The sequence below is a fragment of the Oncorhynchus mykiss genome, chromosome 9 (genome assembly GCF_013265735.2).
Source record: "Oncorhynchus mykiss isolate Arlee chromosome 9, USDA_OmykA_1.1, whole genome shotgun sequence".
Classification (NCBI taxonomy): domain Eukaryota; kingdom Metazoa; phylum Chordata; class Actinopteri; order Salmoniformes; family Salmonidae; genus Oncorhynchus; species Oncorhynchus mykiss.
This window is the reverse complement of record NC_048573.1, coordinates 12983562-13007748: the sequence shown is the minus strand read 5'-3', so window position 1 is coordinate 13007748 and position 24187 is coordinate 12983562. Positions and strand designations below refer to the sequence as shown.

General features: G+C 42.9%; 1 protein-coding gene across 1 annotated transcript; it reads right to left on the bottom strand.

The window, feature by feature from the left end:
- Window positions 1-1468: 1468 nt before the first annotated feature.
- Window positions 1469-23653, bottom strand: khnyn (KH and NYN domain containing). The gene is made up of 9 exons (XM_036987373.1): window positions 23382-23653; window positions 14375-14666; window positions 13972-14106; window positions 11333-13488; window positions 10570-10700; window positions 10231-10327; window positions 9718-9825; window positions 9333-9434; window positions 1469-6439 (listed from the first exon to the last, which is right to left on the bottom strand). The coding sequence occupies exons 2-9, from the start codon at window positions 14639-14641 to the stop codon at window positions 6070-6072; spliced, it is 3366 nt and encodes a 1121-aa protein (XP_036843268.1). The 5' UTR covers window positions 14642-14666; window positions 23382-23653; the 3' UTR covers window positions 1469-6069.
- Window positions 23654-24187: the final 534 nt, after the last annotated feature.

The following is a 24187-nucleotide window of genomic DNA, read 5'->3' as shown; positions in this document are numbered from 1 at the left end:
CCTTTGACTTTACAAAAAATTTATCAACCCCTTCAAAATGTAAATGAATTATAATCCAGATAATAATTCACATTTCCTGTTGCTGCAAGATTATTTTCCTGCTGTAGCAAACTAGCTCAAATTAAGATCCTACATCTGTCTCTGTTAGTCTTAGTGAAGAAGACACAGCAGGTGGTGAGCGTGAAGCTGACCCCAAAGGACCAGAACATGGACCTGACTGATCCTGACGTACAGGAAGCCATCTTGCAGCAGGTGAATCTCACCTTCTCTTCCTCTTTTGAGAGATTAGAGCCACTTTAGTACAAGTGATAAAGGGTTACTGCAGTATCTGACCATATATATATACAATTGACTACACATTTACCTGTCATCTATAACGACCATCACAACTACATCTTGGCACTCCGGAACCGCTTGCCGTGTGGTAGCAGAGAGTTCAAGTAACACACACATCTCAACATCAACTGTTCATAGGAGACTGCGTGAATCAGGCCTTCATGGTTGAATTGCTGCAAAGAAACCACTACTAAAGGACACCAAAAATAAGAAGACTTGCTTGGGCCAAGAAACACGACCAGTGGACATTAGACCAGTGGAAATCTGTCCTTTGGTCTGATGAGAGATTTTGGGTTCCAACCGCCGTGGCTTTGTTTACACGCAGAGCAGGTAAACGGATGATCTCAGTATGTTTGGTTCTGACCGTGAAGCATGAGGGAAGGAGGTGTGATGGTCCTTTGCTGGTGACCCAGTCTGTGATTTATTTAGGAATCAAGGCTGACTTGACAAGCATGGCTACCACATTATTCTGCAGCGATACACCATCGCATCTGGTTTGTGCATAGTGTGACCAAAAACACACCTCCAGGCTATGTAAGGGCTATTTGACCAAGAAGGAGAGTGATGGTGCTATATCAGATGACCTGCCCTCCACAATCAGCTGACCTCAACCCAATTGAGATGGTTTGGGATGAGATGGACCGCGGAGTGAATGAAATGCAGCCAACAAATGCTCAGCATATGTGGGAACTACTTCAAGACTGTTGGAAAAAGATTCTTCATGAAACTGGTTGAGAGAATGCCAAGAGTGTGCAAAGCTGTCATTAAGGCATAGGGTGTCTACTTAAATTATAAAATATATTTTGATTTGTGTAACACTTTTTTGGTTACTACATGATTCCATATGTGTTATTTCATAGTTTTCATGTCTTCACTATTATTCTGCAATGTAGAAAATAGTAAAAATAAAGAAATCCTTGAATGAGTAGGTGTGTTTAAACTACTGGTACTGTACATATCCTGTTCTTTATACGCAGTAGCCAACAACAGTTAAATATTACTGATACATTATAATGGCAAATTGCTTCTGGATTGTTTTCACACTTATTGTTCAAACAATAATTCCAAGATATGTCTAAATGTTTCAGCTTTCTTGTTATTGGTTCAATGGTTTTTTTCTTTTTTTTCTCAGTTTTTAAGTGTAAACTATCATAACATGAAAAGTGTGTGTTTCTATTTACATTCTGGGTTAAAGGGGAAATGGATGCATCTCTATGTTTACTCAAGTAGGTTTAATGGGCACAGTCGCCATAGGGAGAAAATGAGTAACTTCATGATTTATGTAATTTATCGATTAATTATGTAATTGATTGGTTTATTGTAATAATATTCATAATGTAGTAATAATGTAGAGCATTAGTGATGTCAGACACTGATGTTGGGCGTTTAGACCTGGCTTGCAGTCGGCGTTCCAATTCATCCCAAAGTTGTTCGATAGGGTTGAGGTCAGGGCCCTGTGCAGGCCAGTCAAGTTCTTAAACACCGATCTTGACAAACCATTTCTATATGGACCTCGCTTTGTGCACGCGGGTCATTCTGAAACCGAAATGGGCCTTCCCCAAACTGTTGCCACTAAGTTGGAAGCACAGAATCGTCTAGAATGTCATTGTATGCTGTAGCGTTAAGATTTCCCTTCACTGGAACTAAGGGGCCTGGCCATTATTCCTCCTCCACCAAATGTTACAGTTGGCACTATGCATTGGGGCAGGTAGCGTTCTCCTGGCATCCGCCAAACCCAGATTCGTCCGCTTGTGTGGCCTACCACTTCACAGCTGTTGCTCCTAGATGTTTCTACTTCACAATAACATACAAAGAATTGAAGGAACAGTTTAAAGAGTAACACAATTACACTATATAAACCCAGCAAAAAAAGAAACTCCCACTGTCAACTGCATGTCCTTGCTACTTCAGCCTGGCAAATAGACCTATTTAATGCTCAGCTCACCTTAATGGTTCGCTCCAACATGAACACTGAGGCTGTACTCTCTTTAAGTTAAGTGGTCAAGTAGGCTACTGTGGCGAATTGATCATAATGTAGGCCTACCAAAAACAATGGAGACCAAGCATCCAATAACATTTTAACATGGAAATGGCTGTTCTATCGTTCAGCCTACAGAAGCAGCAAATGTGTGGTGTTCAATGTAGACCTACATTCCATGAGACTTTTGGGGGGAAAAAAACATGCAGGGCTTGAAATTAACCTGTTTATCCACTTGTCCTTCAGACAAGGTGACTGATGCAAGACACCACTTTACAAAAGAAAATGCATTATTATTTCCATACCATTATTACAGAGAATCAAATAAATTAAGCTCCCCTCTGCCTATTGGCTCCTTAGGTTATTGAAGCCCGTCTCAAAATACAATACTGCCCCTTTAAGACAAAAAAAAAGCTCTACCTGACTCACTTTTCAAAGATGTCTAGAAATGCACACAATTTGTGCTCTTTTATGAAGCAATCACTTCCAAATTGCTGAATACAAATGATCTATAACTGGGCTAATAGCTCACTAACTAGCAAAGGATATGTACAAATGTGCCAACGTTGCTACGCGTAGCTCTCGCTTTGACCTCAAAACAAGTACATCTACTCACGACCGCTTAATTTGCATTTAGGCCTACTGCAGCTCTGATTGGTTATGTGTTATGTGACTGGTTTGTGTAGAGTACGGGGCTGCGTCGTGCATGTCAATGCAATAGAATCCTACTCCGATGCATTTTGTCAAAATCTCTTGCATAGTTTATGTTTTGTTATTTTGTAGTGAAAGTGGCTAATATTGCATTGATTTGATCACAATTCCCACAGTAAAGGGAAACGTTGATAGTGTTAACTAACTGGGAAAACTTTAGAAAGTTGAGAGGTTAAATGTTCAGTCTGAAATGTTTGATTTGAAGTTGAGCATCAGCAACTTTATATTACCATACTGTAATATTATGTTTAATAAATAAAAGCAAAGTACATTGAATTTAGCAACACTAGTCATCACATCCACAAAATACAACAGTGGCCTAAAGCATTAAAATAATAGGGTACAAACTATTTTTGCAGTAATATCCTTAGGCAGGGGCATAACTTGGTGGGGGGAGGTCCTCTCATTTTTGGGGGCATCTAAAGCTAAGGCACTGCATCTCAGTGCAAGAGGTGTCACTGGTTCAAATCCAGGTTATATCACATCTGGCTGTGATTGGGAGTCCCATAGGGTGTAGTTCGGGTTTGGCTGGAGTTTGCCGTCTGTAAATATGAATTTGTTCTTAACGGACTTGCCTAGTTAAAAAAAAAAGTCTAATAGTGATGTAGAGCTCTTTTTACTTGCACACAGTATAGCTGGGTCACCCGGTCCTGCCCCTAGGGGTCCACCATCCGGCTGCGCCCCAAACCAACACACTCCACTCAGCTTTAGGAAACATTCATTATAGGTTTCAGCTATGTTAGCCCAAGGCCAGAGTGACAACCAACATTACGGCAGACCCCCAGGGCCAGGACTGAGCAGCCTAGAAGCTAGGGTTGACTTAAGTAGGTATCTCCCCTGACGTGGGCATGTTTTCAATACAGACTCCTTTTGTCATACAGTATTCCATATAAGGCATCCAGACCTTATGAAAGTTGCACAGTATACCCTTAATATTTTAATAAATCCAATCTAGTGATACATAACTTGACATTTCTTCCATCCATTTTGGGAGGATAACCAACCTTCCAATGAATGGCAAAGCATTTCTTAACCACTATAAATGCTAGGTTACACAGTTTCTTCTGACAATAGTCTCCAGTATCAACATTTCCAAGCAAACAAAAACAAGGGGGAGGGAGAATCTGTTGACATCCTGAGATAAAAGAACATAGTCATTGCCATAATTCAGCCAGCCTTCACAAGACCACAACGTAAGCAAATATGTCCCCTTTTGTGTCTTACACCTCCAGCAGAATGAATACATTTCTGAGTGCATGATGTTCAGTTTCATTGGCATATAGTATGTTCCACGGATGGTCTTAAAGTGCAGTCATTTCTGTCTGAAATGAAATGAACGTGACTGAGCATTCTAACATATCTGTATCCAGTCATCATCATCAATAGCGTCTCTAAGGCCTCCTCACATTGTTGTTTTACATGTTTTGTGTCATTGGGAAAAGCCTCTATCAACACTTGATACAGTTTGGAAATCAACCTTAAAGGCTTGTCAGACTGTCTTAAAATAGTTCTAATCTTTGAAGCGTCTTGCTTGTCCAGTGTATGCTGCACAGAGAAAATGAAGTCATGTATCTGCAATAAATCACCTCAGCTCCCTCACGGACTGGTCTTCCCTGGCTACCTGACCCTGATTGAGACCCTTGTCACCATCTGATCCCGCTCAGATGAGGCATGACAAAGAATTACATTGGGGTACCTTTATACATTATATATATACCAGGAATAGAATCAATGGTTAAACAATTGAAATTACCCTTATTCCCAGATCCCAGACTAGCCGACTCATCAACTCAAGATGGAACCGTATTTATTCACTGATTGTTAAATAATACTGCAAAATTCACCTGAGATCTCTAGACTAGTCTTCCATGGCTGTCTAACACTGCAGGGACACCTGCCACCAACTGATCATGCTAAGACATGATGAGCATAGTATTGTGTACTGACTGTGCACCATGACAGTGCAGCCTGTAGAGCTGTTTATACTGTGTCAGTGTGAAAAGTAGGGAATTAGCTAGGGAAACTGACAGATCAATAACGTTACATTGCTGTACTGACTAATAAAAACATACAATGTGCTGAAAAAACATCACAATATCTGTCGTCAATCATTTGGCCGCTGATTTCATCGGTTGGTTCAAGTCTACTGTGATTTAGGCAAAAGAAAAGCTAGCTAGCTAACATTAGCCAACTTTTGGCTAGCTCTGCTAACTAATGGTACAATGGTACATAGTTTAATGTACTTCTGTTGAAACGGGACATAACAAAAGCTACAAAACATTTCCAAACAAACAACAGCTGTTAGATACTACTACCAGACAGATAGCTAGAGGCTAGCTAGAGCTGAACTGGCTGTGGGAGATACTAGCGAGCTAACAAGCCACTAGCAGTTCATTCACTTCAGTCAAGAGATGATGAAACACTAGCTAACGTAACATGCCAGTTACACTACTAGCTGCACTGAGAATATTATTTTTTCTGTCAAACAGCAGTTACCTTCACAGCTAGATCAGTCAACTAAGGAGTAGCCAGTTTCTGTTCTGCTTGTTTTTACAACTCTTAGAAAAAGTGCAACACAGACAGAAGCTGCCTCTGTTCATCTCTCCTGTGCTGGTCCTATATGCTAGCCTTTCAGAAGATTTGTTTTCATACATGCTGTCTGTATGCTCTATGTTGTCTGTGCAGACCGAAATCCAGCTAGCTGAAACCAGAAAACAGCCTACCCGACAGCTGTGAGGCTTTTGCATGGCCGTAAAGCATACTGGAACCACGTTTTGTATCACACTGCAATGATAAAACAGTGCAATTATTAAAAAAACCCAGTGAAAGTTGCGCCCCTGTCCATAAGATTAATATGGTTCGATTTTTGGTCCTGTTTTCAAACTTAATTCGATAGAAATACATTAAGAAACAATGTTAGCCCCGTCGGTCTATGAACTGAGACTTATCAATCAAACATTGAAATAAAATACATTAATACATCTTCTTCTCTGGAACACACACACACACACACACACACACACACACACACAAAAACACTACTCTCAGTCTACACTCTCCTGCTCCAGTATAATGTGTGACAGTGAATTGATGTCAGTCACTGTAGGATTACACTGCAGCACCAGAGTAACCATGCTATCCTGTCCTGGGAACACCTGGGATAGGCTCTCCCTAAGCCTGGAGGTCTCTTCTGCACTCCTCTTCACTCCCAGCCCCAGACCAAGGCCCATCCCTGGGCCACCGCGTCCAGCCCTAGCGTGCCCATTCCCCCTGGCCTGGCTGGGCTCTGGCTCCACAACGACCCCTGGTGTCCAGTCACGGAACTGAAGGACCTCTGTCTGGGCCCTTGGAACTCGGGGAGAGTGGAAGGAGGATGCCACGCCTGCAAATGAGTGACTGCCTGGGACAGGAGGCCTGAGAGAAGAGAAGAGAGAGATAGAGAGGGATGTATAGCTGTTAAAGGAAGATCGTGTTTCCTGATTTGGCATTGTTTTAGATGTGGTTTATTAAGAAATTCTAGCGGCCAAGACTTAAACTTCTTCGGAATCGGTACGGGACAGTTGAGCTAACGTATTCTTTCCCAGGACATAGACCTATCTGATATTGCCAGAAAGCTTAAATTCTTGTTAATCTAATCTAACAATTTACAGAAGCTATTACAGTGAAAGAATACCATGCTATTGTTTGAGGAGAGTGCAGTCTTGAACATGAAAAGTTATTAATAAACAAATTAGGCACATTTGGGCAGTTTTGATACAAAACATAAACGCAATGGTTCGTTGGATCAGTATAAAACTTTGCACATACCCTTCTGCCATCTAGTGGCGAAAATATAAATTGCAACTGGGCTGGAATAATACACTAAAGCCTTTCTCTTGCATTTAAAAGATGATGGTACAAAAAATCTTTGTATTATCTTTAACCTGATCTATTGTGTTATATTCTCCTACATTCCTTTCAAATTTCCACAACCTTCAAAGGTGTTTCCTTTCAAATGTTACCAAGAAAATGCATATCCTTGCTTCAGGGCTTCAGGGCCTGAGTTACAGGCAGTTAGATTTGGGTATGTCATTTTAGGTGAACATTTAAAAAAAAAGGGGCGGATCCTTATTAATTAAAATGTGAGTTAGTTTTGGGGTGTGGTTTGATGTGGGTGTCTCTTGTGTGTATTTGCAGGTGGGAAGAGTTTGCAAAATTGTTCAGCCAATTCAGCCAGCTGGTGTGTGACCGTGGAAAAGTTGGTTTGACCTTCAAATAACACAATGTGAATGGGACAATATTTTCATGATACACATGTTTTAGTTGCCTCATTAAATGCTTTCAATATTTGTAAATGAATTTCTCCCAACTGTGACTCGTTTCAAGAAGCTAGGCGTATGTTGCACATCACTACTTCACAGGAGAGGCATTTGAACGTTTTATTTATATTTTTTATCAAAATACATTTTCTGGCAGAAATGCCGTCTGGAACAGGTGAACTTTAAAGTGCCTTAATAACAAACTTGTATGGCATCTGCAAATACAATTGTTAAATTACGAGCCTAGTTGGTTTAGCCACGGAAGAATACAGGAATTCTCCCGCTAGCCATGATTGGCTGAGATAATGGATGGGCTGGACATGTCAAGAGAAGATTTTGTCTATAACATGCACTGCTCAGTATGTGTGGATAATCCTTTCTACCACAGATTTTTTTGAAAGATATCATGAAGAACTGAAAAAGTGTTGCATTGCTGCCCTGAAGTTAATAGTGCCATCGGCAAAGATCAGTGGTAAAAAGTATTGGTGGACTATAGTCTGGAGGATTATATATCTCATGTATCTCATGTTGACTCTGAAAATTAATCAGACGATGATGGAATTCCTGATTTAGGTAAAAACATTTGAATTGAACCAGACATTGTAGACTTCTCCCATCACTGTCAACAGAAGAAACGGTGATCAATAGTGTTGTTGAAATTGAATAATTTGACCGAGTTTAGAAATCAGTGGAATGCCCGGTGGAAGCCAAGAGATGATTGCCAAATACGAAAAGAGTCAAAAAGAGAACACAGGAGGCTGTTGTATAAAACAGCTGTCTCTGGATTACATCTTCTAACTAAGGGCAACCATGGCATCCATGACAGAGGGAGAAACGTTCATTCATGTATACAGGTAAGAGTCTAGCTACATTTTCAGATATTATATGGTTCTAATGTTTTTAGTCAGAAAGTCCTTTTCATTTAAAGCGTACTATTAGCCAACTAACATTAGCTAGCTGTCTCGCTCGCTCGCTAGCATTACGTGTATGATCTGTGTAGTAATATTTTTTTGTATCTCAGAAATCCATTTGCATTGCTAGTTATAGCCTAATGTCAGCAGGCTATCATTGAACATAATTGGTTAGCTTTAGCTAGCTGCCAGCAGATTCATGCATAGATCATGGTAATACGAGTTGGGATTATGGTTCATTATTTAGTTAGCTACATGTCTAAACAAAAGACTCCACTATGCAAGTAACCATCTCACAGTACCATTTACACCTTCTGTATCCTGCGCATTTAACAAATAAACTCAGATTTGATCTGATATAGTGTTTACCATAGAGGGTAATGTGAAGAACAACATGACCTGCACCAAAATCAGATTAGGATATAGGCCAAGGACTAGATAAAGCATATTTTTTGCTACCGCTTTCACCACTTTTAGTCTTGATCTTTGGTTGTTTACTACACTGTAAATCCTTAGAGATGGGTGGGGCTAAGGCTTAAGAGGGTGTGAATGATGCTGAATGGGTGTAGACAAAGAAGAGCTCTCCAGTAGGTGTACCAAAAACATCTACAGGCCATTTTCTCAAAAGTGGTAGGGATATGGAATGTCAAACCAAATTGACCACTGGCATTTAGGATCAAGTCGCATGCAGCTTTGCTCCGAACTGATGATTACTTGGATGCTGCAAGCTGTGGGCAGGATTGAAATAAACCCAACCCATGGAAAACTGTTACGGTACCTTTCATTCTGTTAAGGTACCCTTTGTTCTGTTACGGTACCCTTCAGTCTGTGACATACCATTTTTTCCTCTCATCTCGCAAATCTACATTTTGGTCAAGACTGACTTTATGACCAAAATTATTCTATTTACACATTGTAGTACATTTTAATACTAGAATGTTTCTGACTAATATAGATGTCAAATACACACATTTCAAAAAGAGAAGTTGCTTTTTAGGAGCAGTTGCTCTTTAATATGGGAGAAATTAAGAGAGTAAGAAAGTATCATGAAGGGTGTGTGTGTGTGTGTGCATGTATGGCTCTATGTGTGTTTGTTACCTGTGCTGGGAGTGTAGGAAGTCATCTAGGTGGGGTCCCCCTCGGCCCAGCGGATCATCCGGTACCATAAAGTGATCCCCCACAAACGTGTATTGGAGGAGTCTGGGTAATGAACAGAAACTGAGGTTACGGCAGATATGAGACCAATTTGACTGGATACATTTCAAATCAAATGGGTGTTGGTTCATACACAAGGTTTACCTTAGTGGTCAAATCCACTAAGGTAGTGACAATGATATTGTTGCACTCTAACGTTAGGCAAAAATCTATCCAAAATCTATTTATGAAAATGTTTCTGACAATTCCTAACATACTAAATTACAAATCATATTCCGTGCCCATTGTATCTTCTCCATCTCATTCATTCTTTCTTTCTTTCTTTCACCTTTTCTTGATGATTTCGCACCATACTTGAGACTCATCCAGCAGGTCTCTGAGGTTGTCGTTTGTCACGATCACTCCATCGGTCTTCTGGGCCAGCTGCAGCAGGAACCTGCAGAGAAGAGAGGGATGAAGGAAAAGAGGGATGAAGGAAAAGAGGGATGAAGGAAAAGGGGAAAAGGGGAGGTCACTTCATCCGTTTAGAGAATATTAACAAGCCTTCTACTGTAAATGTATAATTGTAAAAAACTGAAATAACGTTCATTAGTCACTTACTACAGCTGTCTGTTGAATGTTTTTATTTTTTTAATAAGTTGTTTATACACTGTTTTTGTCTGTTTATAAGTAGACCTTAGAGTTAATAAGCAGTTTATAAGCAGATAAAGTTTATAAGCTTTTCAAAGGTAGATATTTTCTGATAAAGTTTGTAAGCGGTTTACAAACAAGATATATATTTAGTATAAGAGCAGTTTACAAGCAGATCTATTGTATGACAGAGGAGAGCGACAAGAACAACCTGTCGTCGTATGAGTTGATCCTCTTCCCTTGGACTTCTCTGGAGGGGGTGTAGGAGAGCAGACCCAGGTTCTGGAGCTCACTAAGGTAGTGCTGCTCTGAAAATAACACAGACACACCAACCTCTCCTTTATGAATGTAGTACACACAGTCACACACATTTACCATCCATTAATCAATGACTTAGGGGGCTAAACAGGGTTGGGGGTCTATCCTAAAGAAAAATACATATACATTCTTCCTGAAGTAACTTAATTGAAAACTGAATTGATACAACTGATGACATGAAAGAGCTAGGTGGATGTGAAGCCTGGATTTCCAGACAGACGTATAGTGTTACCTTTGCCCCGGTGGTCTCTCTTCTGCCTCCACTGGGGCAGGAAGGTACTGATTCTGCGATGCCCGCGGTTCCAGAAGTGTTGCACCGCCAGGGCGATGCCTCGGCACGAAAAGAAATGGCCCAGCCCGTGACTATAGAGAAGGAGTGGGATAAAACCTAATTAAATACTGTATAATACTGATACTTTGTATAGTTAAGTATGTGCTTTGGATCATGTAAACTATAGCTAGCTGTCAGTTAGAGCATAGCATTACCACTAAAACAGCTGTGGATTCAAGTAGTGCAGGGGCCACACAGGTATGTATGCTGCTGTTCTTTCTACACTGCTTTCAATGAAAGCGTTAACATAAATAACTAAATTAATGATCGCATGAATAACTGCAACATTTTGCCTGCTATTCTTGTCTGTGGTTACATTTTCTACATATTTATTTTATCCCTTCATCCGCTCACTTCTCTTGTTCTCACATTCCCTCGCACTCACCTCTCTTGTTCTCACATTCCCTTGTACTCACCTCTCTTGTTCTCACATTCCCTCGCACTCACCTCTCTTGTTCTCACATTCCCTCGCACTCACCTCTCTTGTTCTCACATTCCCTCGTACTCACCTCTCTTGTTCTCACATTCCCTCGCTCTCACCTCTCTTGTTCTCACATTCCCTCGTACTCACCTCTCTTGTTCTCACATTCCCTCGTACTCACCTCTCTTGTTCTCACATTCCCTCGTACTCACTTCTCTTGTTCTCACATTCCCTCATACTCACCTCATCGCAACGTTGCTGCCGTCGATAATGACCATCCTGAGTCCCGGGTCTCCTGGTTGGTCGGTCAGCTTGAGGTCAAATGGAGTCTGGAGGCCTTCCATGAAGCGCTGTTGCCCTGTCACCACAGCCCCTGCTGCCATGGTCGGGAGACCTCGTCTATCAACAGCCACCGCTGTTAGGGCTGGGAGATCCCTTCCCTCTACTGCTAGGGGAAAGAGACCACGTTTCTCCTTCGCTCTGGTTGTTGAGGAGTTATTCATGGTAAGGGTATGGGGTAAGGTGGTCGGTGGTGGCTGGGTGGGAGGGTAAACAAGTTGATGGGGAAATAAGAGAGGGTAGGTGGGTTGTGGGAGTAATGTGTTGGGGTAGGTGGGTTGTGGGAGTAATGTGTTGGGGTAGGTGGGTTGTGGGGATAGTGTGTTGGGGTAGGTGGGTTGTGGGGGTAGTGTGTTGGGGTAGGTGGGCTGAGGCGGCCCTGTGACTAAAGGGGGGCTGGCTCGATGGGGGGTGTGTGTCTGTGTGGGATTCTTCTGGTGACTGTGAATCAGGAACGGAATCTGGTTTGTCATGGCATTCCATTGAGCCAGATCTGGTTCAACCTTAACTGTACCATCGCCGATTTGGTTCGGCACGGTCACTCCTACCTCATTGGTCTTCCTTTCACTCTTTCCTTTCACAATCTTTCTTTCTTCTCCTCTCTTCTCAGTAGCAGTGGACTGCGGTGCTGGTGCCTCCATCTCTCTACCTCTCTCCTCCTTCCTGTCTCCTGCTCTGTCCTTTCTCTGTAGCTCTGAGACAGCCTCATCCACCTCTCTTGGTTCGTCTCGTACCTGGTCCTGGGATGCAGCTTCTGTCTCTCTGGCTCTCTCCCTCTGTAGCTCCAGGAGTAGCTGGCGTGTGGACAGTTCAGGTAACATACTGTACACTTCTGCTACCTTCTCCTCTGTGTATCCACAACTGGCTGCGGCCCTCTTCACAACTCCCAGGAAAAAATCCTCCTCGTTCCCCCCTTCACCTCCCTCCATGCCGCCCTCGCCCCTCTCCCTGCCTTCCTTCAGTGAATCCTCAGACAGGTTAGCGGTAGACCCTCCACTCTCCCTGCCTTTTCTCCCCTCCTCTCTACTCCCCGCCCCTTCTTCCACACCTCCCTCCAGCTCCACTCCCATCCCTCCATCTATACTGCTTCTCTTTCCTCTCACTCCTTTAGCTTCCCTCTCCTCTACCTCTGTGTGCTCCATCTCCACTGGGTGGTTCATGGCCAGACCGGTCCGGTCATGTTCTTGCTGGACCAGGTCCAGAATCTGGGAGACTTCTCTGGGTCCGGTCCGGGCCAGGACCCTCATTACCACATCTTCTGCATAGCCCATAGCCGTGAAGAACTTCAGCAAGAGCCCAAACTCCTCCCTACTCCCTACTGACAACATCTCCCCCTCTCCTTCCTCCCCCTGTTCTTCATCCTCTACCTCCTGTTGGGAACATCCTTGCCCCTCCTCCTCGGTTTGATGGAAAGAGTGGAAGATGGGAAGTCGAGGTGCTGCGTCTTTCTCTATCGCTCTCTTTGACCAATCTTTGCCCATCTCTCTTTCTTGTACATGTAAGCTAGTGAACGTCTTTTGTTGAGAAAGCTGCCCAATATTCCGTAGACCAGGGTCTTGGTTGTGGGTGGAATTTACAGGAGGTTTTCTCCTTGATGTGGAAATCCCCTGAATTCCCTCTATGTCCCTAGCCTCTCCAGCTCTGGTCCCTACTCTGGTATCCATAAGTTTTAGTATGTCCAAGCCTGACTGGTTGTCCCATCGTCTCTGGCTATCAGTGTCCATTAGACCCGCTCTGTCTCTAGACCCCCCAAGACTGAGGTTCGAGCCCCCAGGACCGGGGTTGGATCCCAGCCCAGACTCCCTCACCAGATCCAGTAGAGTCTCCTTCACCACCCCTGGTAGCACCAGCAGATCCAGAGTGTGCCTGTCCTCCCATCTCTCCACCAGGGATTTGAAGGCCCGACGGGAATCCAGGGTCTCGCCTGATCCTCTGTCGCCAGGCTCGGTTCTTCGTCCCTGGGTGACCTCGTAGTTCTTCACCAGGTCTGTGATGAGGGAATAGGCCCTGACCACTGGTTCTGCCAGTCCTGAGATGAGTAGGAAGCCTGGGGAACCCACCTGGAGGAAAGGAAATGGGAAGACATTGAGATAATCTTAACTTTAGCCCTATTCTTGCCATCTCTCTAAAGAGACTTAGGGGCTCCCGAGTTACGCAGAGGTCCAAGGCACTGCATCTCAGTGCTAGAGGCGCCAATACAGACCCTGGTTAGATTCCAGGCTGTTTCACAACCGGCCGTGATTGGGAGTCCCATAGGGAGGCGCACAATTGGCCCAGGATTGTCCTGGTTAAGGTTTGGTCGGGGTAGGCCGTCTTTGTAAATAAGAATTGGTTCTTAACTGACTTGCCTAGCTAAATAAAAAATCAAATAAATAAAGACTCAAACCCACAACCTCCATCTCCTCTAATGTGCATTTCCTTCCTTTACATCATCCATCTGATCAACTTTGTGTGTGTGTGTTCCTGCGTGCCTATGTGTGTGTGTGTGTGTGTGTGTGTGTGCAGCCTGTATGTGTGTGTGTTGTCTATTTGTCTATTCTTACCAGTATGTAAGCAGAGGTGTTTCTGATCAGGCACTCCATGAACAGCCCTCGGGCTCCACAGAACACACAGTGAAGGACACCTGGATATGGAACCTCCTGCTGGGCCTCCTGGTTCACAACTCCCTTCACAAACAACTAGAGGAGAGAGAATGAGAGAGAGGAGGAAGTGGGGAGAGAGAAAGATTTAATACTATATTATGTTACAACATAGAGTAAGTTTTGGAGTTTTCCCTGGTCAGATGACGTGATCAGAAAAAACTCATGGCCCAAGTTGAGACACATATAGGAAATGACCACCTTGCATTAATGCAAAACACATAAGGTTAACCTCAACCTCAAAACAAGTTAACATAACATTAAAAACATGGAGTTAAAAACAACAACAATAAGCGCCATTTCTTACTTTGGCAGCCACCGCGTCCTTCCTCACTCCTTTTAGTTTGAGCCAGATCTGTCCATCATGGGGTAACACAGCATCCTCCTCTCTACCGATCGTAAAGGACACCCCAAATATCCTCTCCACTGAGGGATGGAAGGACCACAGGGCACCGCGTAGCACTCCGGAACACGCAAATTCATCCTCCACCTGCTCCTCTCCTCTTCCATTATCACTCCATCCTTCTCTCACTCTTACAGACATTGGAGAGAGATGGCTTAGGGCAGACGCCATGGGACTGGGTAGATGTCAAAACTCACTGAGATGGTGGGAGACAGAGAAGGAAAGGGGGGGAGGGAGAGAGAGAATGAGAGACAATACACATGGAATTTTTGACATGCAAATAAAGCATTTTGATACTGAATTTGAAAATTGAGAGAGAAGACACCGAGAGAGTGAACCTGTTTATTTAATATAAAATATGAATAACTTAATATATTTATTATTATTATTTTCTAGATTATGTGTGTAATTATAAACACAAGCATTTCGCTGTGAAACATCTACAAATCTGTGTACCCGAACAATAAACTTTGATTTGCCCATGTCAGCCAATGACAACCATATCAGCATAGATCTATAGGTCAACGAGATGAGATTTGGAAGGATGGCCTCGCAAGACTCATCTAGGTAATTAAGCAGTATTCATAACCCAAGTGGGACTTTGGTATTTATCACATACGACTGGGAAAACCCCACTTGAACGCCCCTCCAACTGGTAATTACCAGTGATGTTCCGTTATTCAGGGCAGGTGGCCCCACCTGTTTAGCTAAAAAAAAATCTATATATATATTTACATATATGCACAATATATCGGGGAACATATGGGAATCGGCTGATATTAGCTAACAATGCCAACATCGGCACCGACCCGATGTCTAATTTAACGGCGATGTGTAAAACCCATGTCAAAGTTGACGTGCATACCTATATAACGTAGGTACATACCTATATAACGTAGGTACATACCTATATAACGTAGGTACATACCTATATAACGTAGGTACATGAAGTAATGACGCCACGTAAAATGTTTCTCTGCACTTAGAACACAGCATTCCTAACCTAGCCCACAATGTCTGCTGTGTGGCTCGAGCAGTCAACTTGTCGAGCAGTCATTTGAAAGAGTAAGAAAATTCAAAGGCGAAATCCATTAATGCCAAGATAATGAAATTCATTGCCCTTGACAATCAACCGTTCTCTGTCGTGGGTGATGTTGGCTTTCGCAGACTGGTCGAGCACCAAGTGCGCTATTTTTCAGATGTTGCCCTACCGGAGTTACACAGTAATAGTGTCACTGCTATTAGCTTCACGACTGACATTTGGACCATCGATATCAGCCCCATGAGCATGCTGAGTCCGACAGCACAGTGGGTCGTCGAGGATTTCGTACTGAGGAAAGTCATATTGTATGCTCATGAATGTGCTGGTTGTCATACCACTGCTGCCATTTCAATCGCATTTGAGAACATGTTTGAAACTTGGAAACATGAACACACTAGCTGACAAACAACTGACTTGAGAAATAAGCTCATCAACTGTGCCTGCAGCAGATGTGATACCCTCTGTCATGGCATTGAAAAGCCTGCTCAACAAAACTGCTGACACAGGCTGTGAACAAGCGATTCGGTGGCATTCTTTCTTTACTGTGTCGCCACCATGCTCGATGCTATGTACAAGGACTGCTACTTTGATAAAGACAAGAAAGTTAAAGTGAAATGTTACATACACAGCTGGACAAGATGGAAATGGACACAGTGACAGTGGGCACCGAGGAAGAGGCCACGGACAGACAGAGCTAAAACTTCACTGCTTGACATGTATGATGAAATCCTAGTTGAGAATGAAACGACTGAACAAATAAACAACGAAACAGCACAACAAGTGAAAGAAATAGGTTTTGATTATGTTTTACTGGCAATGGGGACATATATAAATGCCAACAAAATAACATTTTGGTCAATGTGGTGTGTGTGTAACCTTTATTTAACTAGGCAAGTCAGTTAAGAACAAATTATTATTTACAATGATGACCTACCCCGTCCAACACTGGAACAATTGTGCGCTGCCCTATGGGACTCCCAATGACGGCCGGATGTGATAAAGCCTGGATTTGAACCAGTGACTGTAGTGACACCTCTTGCACTGAGATGCAGTGCCTTAGACCGCTGCGTCCATGTGTGTGTGTTAACTATTTAACCAGAATGCTTAAAAGGCCGCTAAAATTGTTTATATATCGGTTATCGCTATCGGTATCGTTTTTTTGGCAAGGAAAATATCACATATCAGTATCGGCCAAAAACATCATATCGGTGCATCACTAATATATATATACAGTAACAGTCAAAAGTTTAGACACAGCTACTCATTCCAGAGTTTCTTTATTTTTTGTATTTTCTACATTGTAGAATTATAGTGAAGACACTAAAACTACGAAATAACGCATGTAGTAAGCAAAAAAAGGGTTAAACAAATCAAAATATATTTTATATTTGAGAATCTTCAAAGTATCAGTTGTGTTGTAACAAGGTAGAGGTGGTATACAGAAGATAGCCCCTATTTGGTAAAAGACCAAGTCCATATTATGGCAAGAACAGCTCAAATAAGCAGAGAAACTACAGTCCATGATTACTTTAATACAGTCAATTTCGAAAACTTCAAGAACTTTGAAAGTTTCTTCAAGTGCAGTCGCAAAAACCATCAAGCACTATGATGAAACTGGCTCTCATGAGGACCGCCACAGGAAAGGAAGACCCAGAGTTACCTCTGCCGCAGAGGATATGTTCATTAGAGTTAAATGCAACTCAGATTGCAGCCCAAATAAATGCTTCATAGAGTTTAAGTAAGAGGCATATCTCAACATCAACTGTTCAGAGAAGACTGCGTGAATCAGGCCTTCATGGTCGAACTGCTGCAAAGTAATCACTATTAAAGGACACCAATAAGAATAAGAGACTTTCTTGGGCCAAGAAACACGAGCAATGGACATTAGACCGGTGTAAATCTGTCCTTTGGTCTGAGTTGTCCAAATTTGATATTTTTTGGTTCCAACCACCGTGTCTTTGTGAGACGCAGAGTAGGTGAACGGCTGATTGCCGCATGTGTGGTTCCCACCATGAAGCATGGAGGAGGAGGTGTGATGGTGCTTTGCTGGTGACACTGTCAGTGATTTATTTTTAATTCAAGGCACACTTAGCCAGCATGGCTACTACAGCATTCTGTAGCGATACGCCATCCCATCTGGTTTGTGCTTAGTGGGGCTATCATTTGTTTTTCAACAGGACAATGACCCAACACACCTCCAGGCTGTGTAAGGGCTAATTTACCAAGAAGGAGAGTGCTGCATCAGAGAGTGGAGTGCTGCATGGAGTGCTGCATCAGATGACCTGGCCTCCACAATCACCCAACCTCAACCAAATTCAGATGGTTTGAAATGAGTTGGACCTCAGAGTGAAGCAAAAGCAGGCAACAAGTGCTCAGCATATGTAGGAACTCCTTCAAGACGGTTGGAAAAGCATTCCAGGTGAAACTAGTTGAGAGAATGCCAAGAGTGTGCAAAGCTGTCATCAAGGCAAAGGGTTGAAGAATCTAAAATTTGAAGAATCTAAAATCTGAAATATATTTGATTTATTTAACACTTTAACACATCCTACCATACCCTTGTCTGTAAATTATGCCTTGAATCTATTCTACCACGCCCATAAATCTGCTCCTTTTATTCTCTGTCCCCAACACACTACACGACCAGTTCTTATAGCCTTTAGCCCTACCCTTATCCTACTTCTCCTCTATTCATCTGGTGATGTAGAGGTTAACCCAGGCCCTGTAGCCCCCAGTTCCACTCCTATTCCCCAGGCGCTATCATTTGTTGACTTCTGTAACCGTAAAAGCCGTGGTTTCATGCATGTTAACATCAGAAGCCTCCTCCCTAAGTTTGTTTTATTCACTGCTTTAGCACACTCCACCAACCCTGATATTCTAGCTGTGTCTGAATCCTGGCGTAGGAAGGCCACCAAAATTTTGAAAATGTCCATCCCCAATAACAACATTTTCCACCAAGATAGAACTGCCAAAGGGGGTGGAGTTGCAATCTACTGCAGAGACAGCCTGCAGAGTTCTGTCATGCTATCCAGGTCTGTACACAAACAGTTTGAGCTTCTACTTTTAAAAATCCACCTTTCCAGAAATAGGTCTCTCACTGTTGCCGCTTGTTACAGACCACCCTCAGCCCCCAGCTGTTCCCTGGACACCATATGTGAATTAATTGCCCCCCATTTAACTTCAGAGTTTGTACTGTTAGGTGACCTAAACTGGTATATGCTTAACACCCCGGCCATTCCACAATCTAAACTAGATGCCCTCAATCTCACACAAATTATCATGGAACCTACCAGGTACAACCCCAAATCCGTAAACACGAGTACCTTCATAAATATCATCCTGACCAACCTGCCCTCTGAATACACCTCTGCTGTCTTCAACCAGGATCTCAGCAATCACTGCCTCATTGCCTGCGTCTGTAATGGGTCCACGGTCAAACGACCACCCCTCATCAATGTCAAACGCTCCCTAAAACACTTCAGCGAGCAGGCCTTTCTAATCCACCTGGTCCGGGTATCCTGGAAGGATATTGACCTCATTCCGTCAGTAGAGGATGCCTGGTATTCTTTAAAAGTGCTTTCCTCACCATCTTAAATAAGCATGCCCCATTCAAAAAATGTAGAACCAGGAGGACCGAGCACACCCCCATTTTCATTGACAGGGCTGTAGTGGAGCAGGTTGAGAGCTTCAAGATCCTCGATGTCCATATCAACAACAAACTAGAATGGTCCAAACACACCAAGACAGTTGGCATGGGTCCTGAGATCCTCAAAAGGTTCTACAGCTGCAGCATCACTGCCTGGTATGGCAATTGCTAGGTAGTGTAAAAGAGGGTTGGCGGGTGGTGGGACAGAATGCAGATAGCCCGGTTAGCCAATATGCGGGAGCACTGGTTGGTCGGCCCAATTGAGGTAGTATGTACATGAATGTATAGTTAAAGTGACTATGCATATATGATAAACAGAGAGTAGCAGCAGCGTAAAAAGAGGGGTTGGGGGTGGCACACAATGCAAATAGTCCGGGTAGCCGATTACCTGTTCAGGAGTCTTATGGCTTAAGGGTAGAAGCTGTTGAGGAGCCTTTTAGTCCTAGACTTGGCGCTCCAGTACCGCTTGCCATGCGGTAGCAGAGAAAACAGTCTATACTTGGGTGACTTATGGGCTTTCCTCTGACACCGTCTATTAAATAGGTCCTGGATGGCAAGAAGCTTGGCCCCAGTGATGTACTGGGCCGTTCACCAAGCAGGTTCCATACCAGGCGGTGAGGCAACCGGTCAGGATGCTCTCGATGGTGCAGCTGTAGAACCTTTTGAGGATCTGGGGACCCATGCCAAATCTTTTTAGTCTGCTGAGGGGGAAAATGTTTTGTCGTGCCCTCTTCACGACGGTCTTGGTATGTTTGGACCATTACAGTTCATTGGTGATGTGTACACCAAGGATCTTGAAACTCTCGACCCGCTCCACTACAGCCCCGTCAATGTTAATGGAGACCTGTTCGACCCGCCTTTTCCCTTAGTACACGATCAGCTCCTTTATCTTGCTCACATTGAGGGAGATGTTGTTGTCCTGCCACCACACTGCCAGTTCTCTGACCTTCTCCCTATAGGCTGTATCATCGTTGTCGGTGATCAGCCCTACCACTGTTGTGTTGTCAGCAAACTTAATGATGGTGTTGGAGTCGTGTTTGGCCACACAGTTGTGGGTGAACAGGGAGCACAGGAGGGGACTAAGTACACACCCCTGAGGGTCCCCAGTGTTAAAGATTAGCGTGGCAGACATGTTACTGCCTACTCTTACTACCTGTGTGCAGCCCGTCAGGAAGTCCATGATCCATTTGCAGAGGGAGGTGTTTAGTCCCAGAGTCCTTAGCTTAGTGATGAGCTTTGTGGGCACTATGATGTTGAACGCTGAGCTGTAGTCAATGAACAGCATTAGGTTCATTACCTTCATTACCTTCATTACCTCACATAGGTGTTCCTTTTGTCCAGGTGGGAAAGGGCAGTGTGGAGCGTGATTGAGATTGCATCATCTGCGGATCTGTTGGGGCGTTATGCGAATTTGAGTGGGTCTATGGTGTCCTGGAGGATGCTGTTGTGAGCCATGACCAGCCTTTCAAAGCACTTCATGGCTGCAGAAGTGAGTGCTACGGGGCGGTAATCATATAGGCAGTTTACCTTCGCATTCTTGGGCACAGGGACCACGGTGGTCTGCTTGAAACAGTGAAGACACTTGACAATTGTTCCGCGCATGCTTTGTGTGCCCGCCCTGGTAATCCGTCTGGCCCAGCGGCTTTGTGAATGCTGACCTGTTTAAAGGTTTTGTTCACATCGGCTACCGAGAGCGTTATCACACGGTCTTCCAGAACAGCTGGTGCTCTTGTGCATGCTTCAGTATTGCTTGCCTTGAAGCGGGCATAAAAGGCATTTAACTTGTCTGGTAGGCTTGCGTCACAGGGCAGCTCACGTCTGGGTTTCCCTTCGTAGTCCGTAATAGCTTTCAAGCCCTGCCATATCTGACGAGCGTCAGAGCCGGTGTAGTAGGATTCAGTCGTCATCCTGCATTGACACTTTGCTTGTTTGATGGTTTGTCTGAGGGCTTAGCGGTATTTCTTATAAGCGTCCGGATTTGTCTCCCGCTCCTTGAAAGCGGCAGCTGTAGCCTTTAGCTCGATGCGGATGTTGCCTGTAATCGATGGCTTCTGGTTGGGATATGTACATACAGTCACAGTGGGGACGTCGTCATCAATGCACTTAGTGATGTAGCCGATGACTGAGGTGGTGTACTCCTAAATGCCATTGGATGAATCCCGGAACATATTCCATAATCCGGAACATATTCCATATTCCAGTCTGTGCTAGCAAAACAGTCCTGTAGTGTAGCATCCGCGTCATCTGACCACTTCCGTATTGAGTGAGTCACTGCTTTACTTCCTGCTTTAGTTTTTGCTTATAAGCAGGAATCAGGAGGATATAATTATGGTCAGATTTGCCAAATGGAGGGCCGGGCAAAGCTTTGTATGCATCTCTGTGTGTGGAGTAAAGGTGGTCTAGGATTTTTATCCCTCTGGTTGCACATATGACATGCCGTTAAAATTTGGTAAAACTGATTTAAGATTGCCTGCATTAAAGTCCCCAGCCAATAGGAACGCTGCTTCTAGGTGAGCATTTTCTTCTTCTCTACCAGATGTTACGTCTCTGTTCTGCCGGTGCATGAAAAATCCTGCCAGCTCTATATTACCTGTATCTTCATTCAGCCACGTCTCGGCGAAACATAAGATATTACAGTTTTTAATGTCCCGTTGGTAAGATCATCTCAATCATAGGTTGTCAATTTTATTTTCCAACGTTTGCACATTAACAAGAAGAACGGATGGTAGTGGGAGTTTACCCGCTCGCCTACGGATTCTCAGAAGGCTTCCTGATCTGTGGCTCCTTTTCCTGCGTCTTTTCTTCAAGCAAATGACGGGGATCAGTTTCTTTTCCAGTGAAAGAAGTATATCCTTTTCGTCGGACTCATTAAAGGAAAAAGTTTAATTTAGTCTGCAGTGAATAATCGCTGTTCTGATGTCCAGAAGTTATTTTCGGTCATAAGAGACAGTAGCAGCAACATTATGTACAAAATAAGTTTAAAAAGAAGTTACACAAAAAAATACTAACAGAATAGCACAATTGGTTGGGAGAATGTAAAACGTCAACCATGTTCTTCGGAGCCATCTATAACTCTAAGTGTAATTCAAAGTGTATGTTGTGTAGTAAGCTGTTAGTAGCCCATGTGCCTCACCCTAATAATTTGGTCAATTTTTGTTTGCCCCACAAAGATTTACATGCTAACATCGCCACTGGTAATTACAAGTGGGAAAGTCGTCTATCATTTCTGAGCTCGTGGAATCAGGAGGATAGAATTATGGTCATATTTGCCAAATGGAGGGAGGGGGAGAGCTTTGTATGCATCTCTGTGTGTGGAGTGTAGGTGGTCTAGAGTTCTTTCCCTCTGGTTGCACATGTGACATGCTGGTAAAAATTTGGTAAAACTGATTTAAGTTTGCCTGCATTAAAGTCCCCTGCATTAATCACAAGTGGGAAAGTCGTTTATCATACCTGAGCTCCTGTTGGTTTCACCTTCATGAGAAAAATGGGCATGATTGTGTGCGACATGATTCTACAACATGATTGTGTTCAAGTGCTTTTGAAGTCGGAACAATTCATCAACCAATAAGATTTTATTTTATTTATTTACGTTGCTAATAATACTCTTTGCTAGCTTGCTTAACATTAACAATATGGTCTAGCTAAATTATCCATATTGATTATCCATTTCGTTGTTGTCAAAAACTAATTTGTTGTCATCTTTTGGTTGTAAAGGTCAAAGGTCTGTGGTGATACGTCACAACTCGGGCAAAACAATTTTGTTTCCCACATGTAACTCTGATTTGGAGGATCTTTGACTTTAAACTTTTTTGAAGTCACTTACTAAGGAAATTACCTCGATAACAGCATTTCGGCAGTTAAATACAACAACAAAACATTATTTTAAACAGCAATCTATTAACAGTTTATGAAAACTATCATTTGTTTACGTCCATGAAAATGTATTTTTAGTTTATCTTTGACCCAGCTTGTTGTTGGCCATTAGCCAATCGCCGTTTCTCAAAGAGTTTAAACCACGTGAATGCATCCAATTGTTATTTATACCTTAAATAATAAGGCCTACCACCACTTAGTTATGAACACAGAATTATAACAGGTACTAACACACTCTCTAAACACAGCATCGTCCACAACAACAGCTATAATAGTTTAATTAATTTACAAAGTTAATTGTAGGCTATATTTAAATAATATTATGAAACAACTCAACAAAATAATTCTCTAACCTCATTCATCCTTTTCCCGAAGTTGCTTCTCTCAGTTTCGATTTCTAGTATTTGAATAGCTTGGTTTTGCCTTGTGCAATCATATAACAATGCAGTCCAAAGTTCACAAGTACCGTGACACAAAAAAAACGACGTGAACGAGCGATAGCAAAGGTTGGTAATATTATACAATAAAGTTTGTTAATTGAGCGACTGAGTTAGGCTACTGTAGAAAGTATTGTCTGAAGTTATGTGGGCTTCAAAACAGACACTATACAGACACAACAACATAAAGGCTGGAGTATCTGCGACATCGGTAATCATGTAGGCAGATTAACACGCACGATTTAAATAGGTTATTATCGGTAATATCACTGACAGTTGCCTTTTAATACTTTATTAAATATCTTTGGTGCTTTCGAATAATGTGTTATAGACCTACATAAATATCAGATTCGAAGTGACTGAACACACTTGTACATACCAAAACATGCTATCGTAAAATCCCTAGCTCTGTGAAAGAACATAAGTGCGCAGATACACCAGGCTGTACGATAAAAAGAAACAAGAATTAACGGTCGTCACTAGTTACCACATCCACAAAGTCACAGACCCTGCCTATTTCTACAATTTATCTCCTTACATTTTTACTTAAAAAACCTTACCTTTACTCTAACCGTAACCACACTGGTAACCGAATGCCCAACCATAACGTCAAATTAAGACCAAAAAGCAGATTTTAGTTTTCATTGATTTTTACGATATAGTTCATTTTTACTTTGAAGCTGTGCTATCTAGCGGAAACCAAAATTAACCCAGCGATCAGG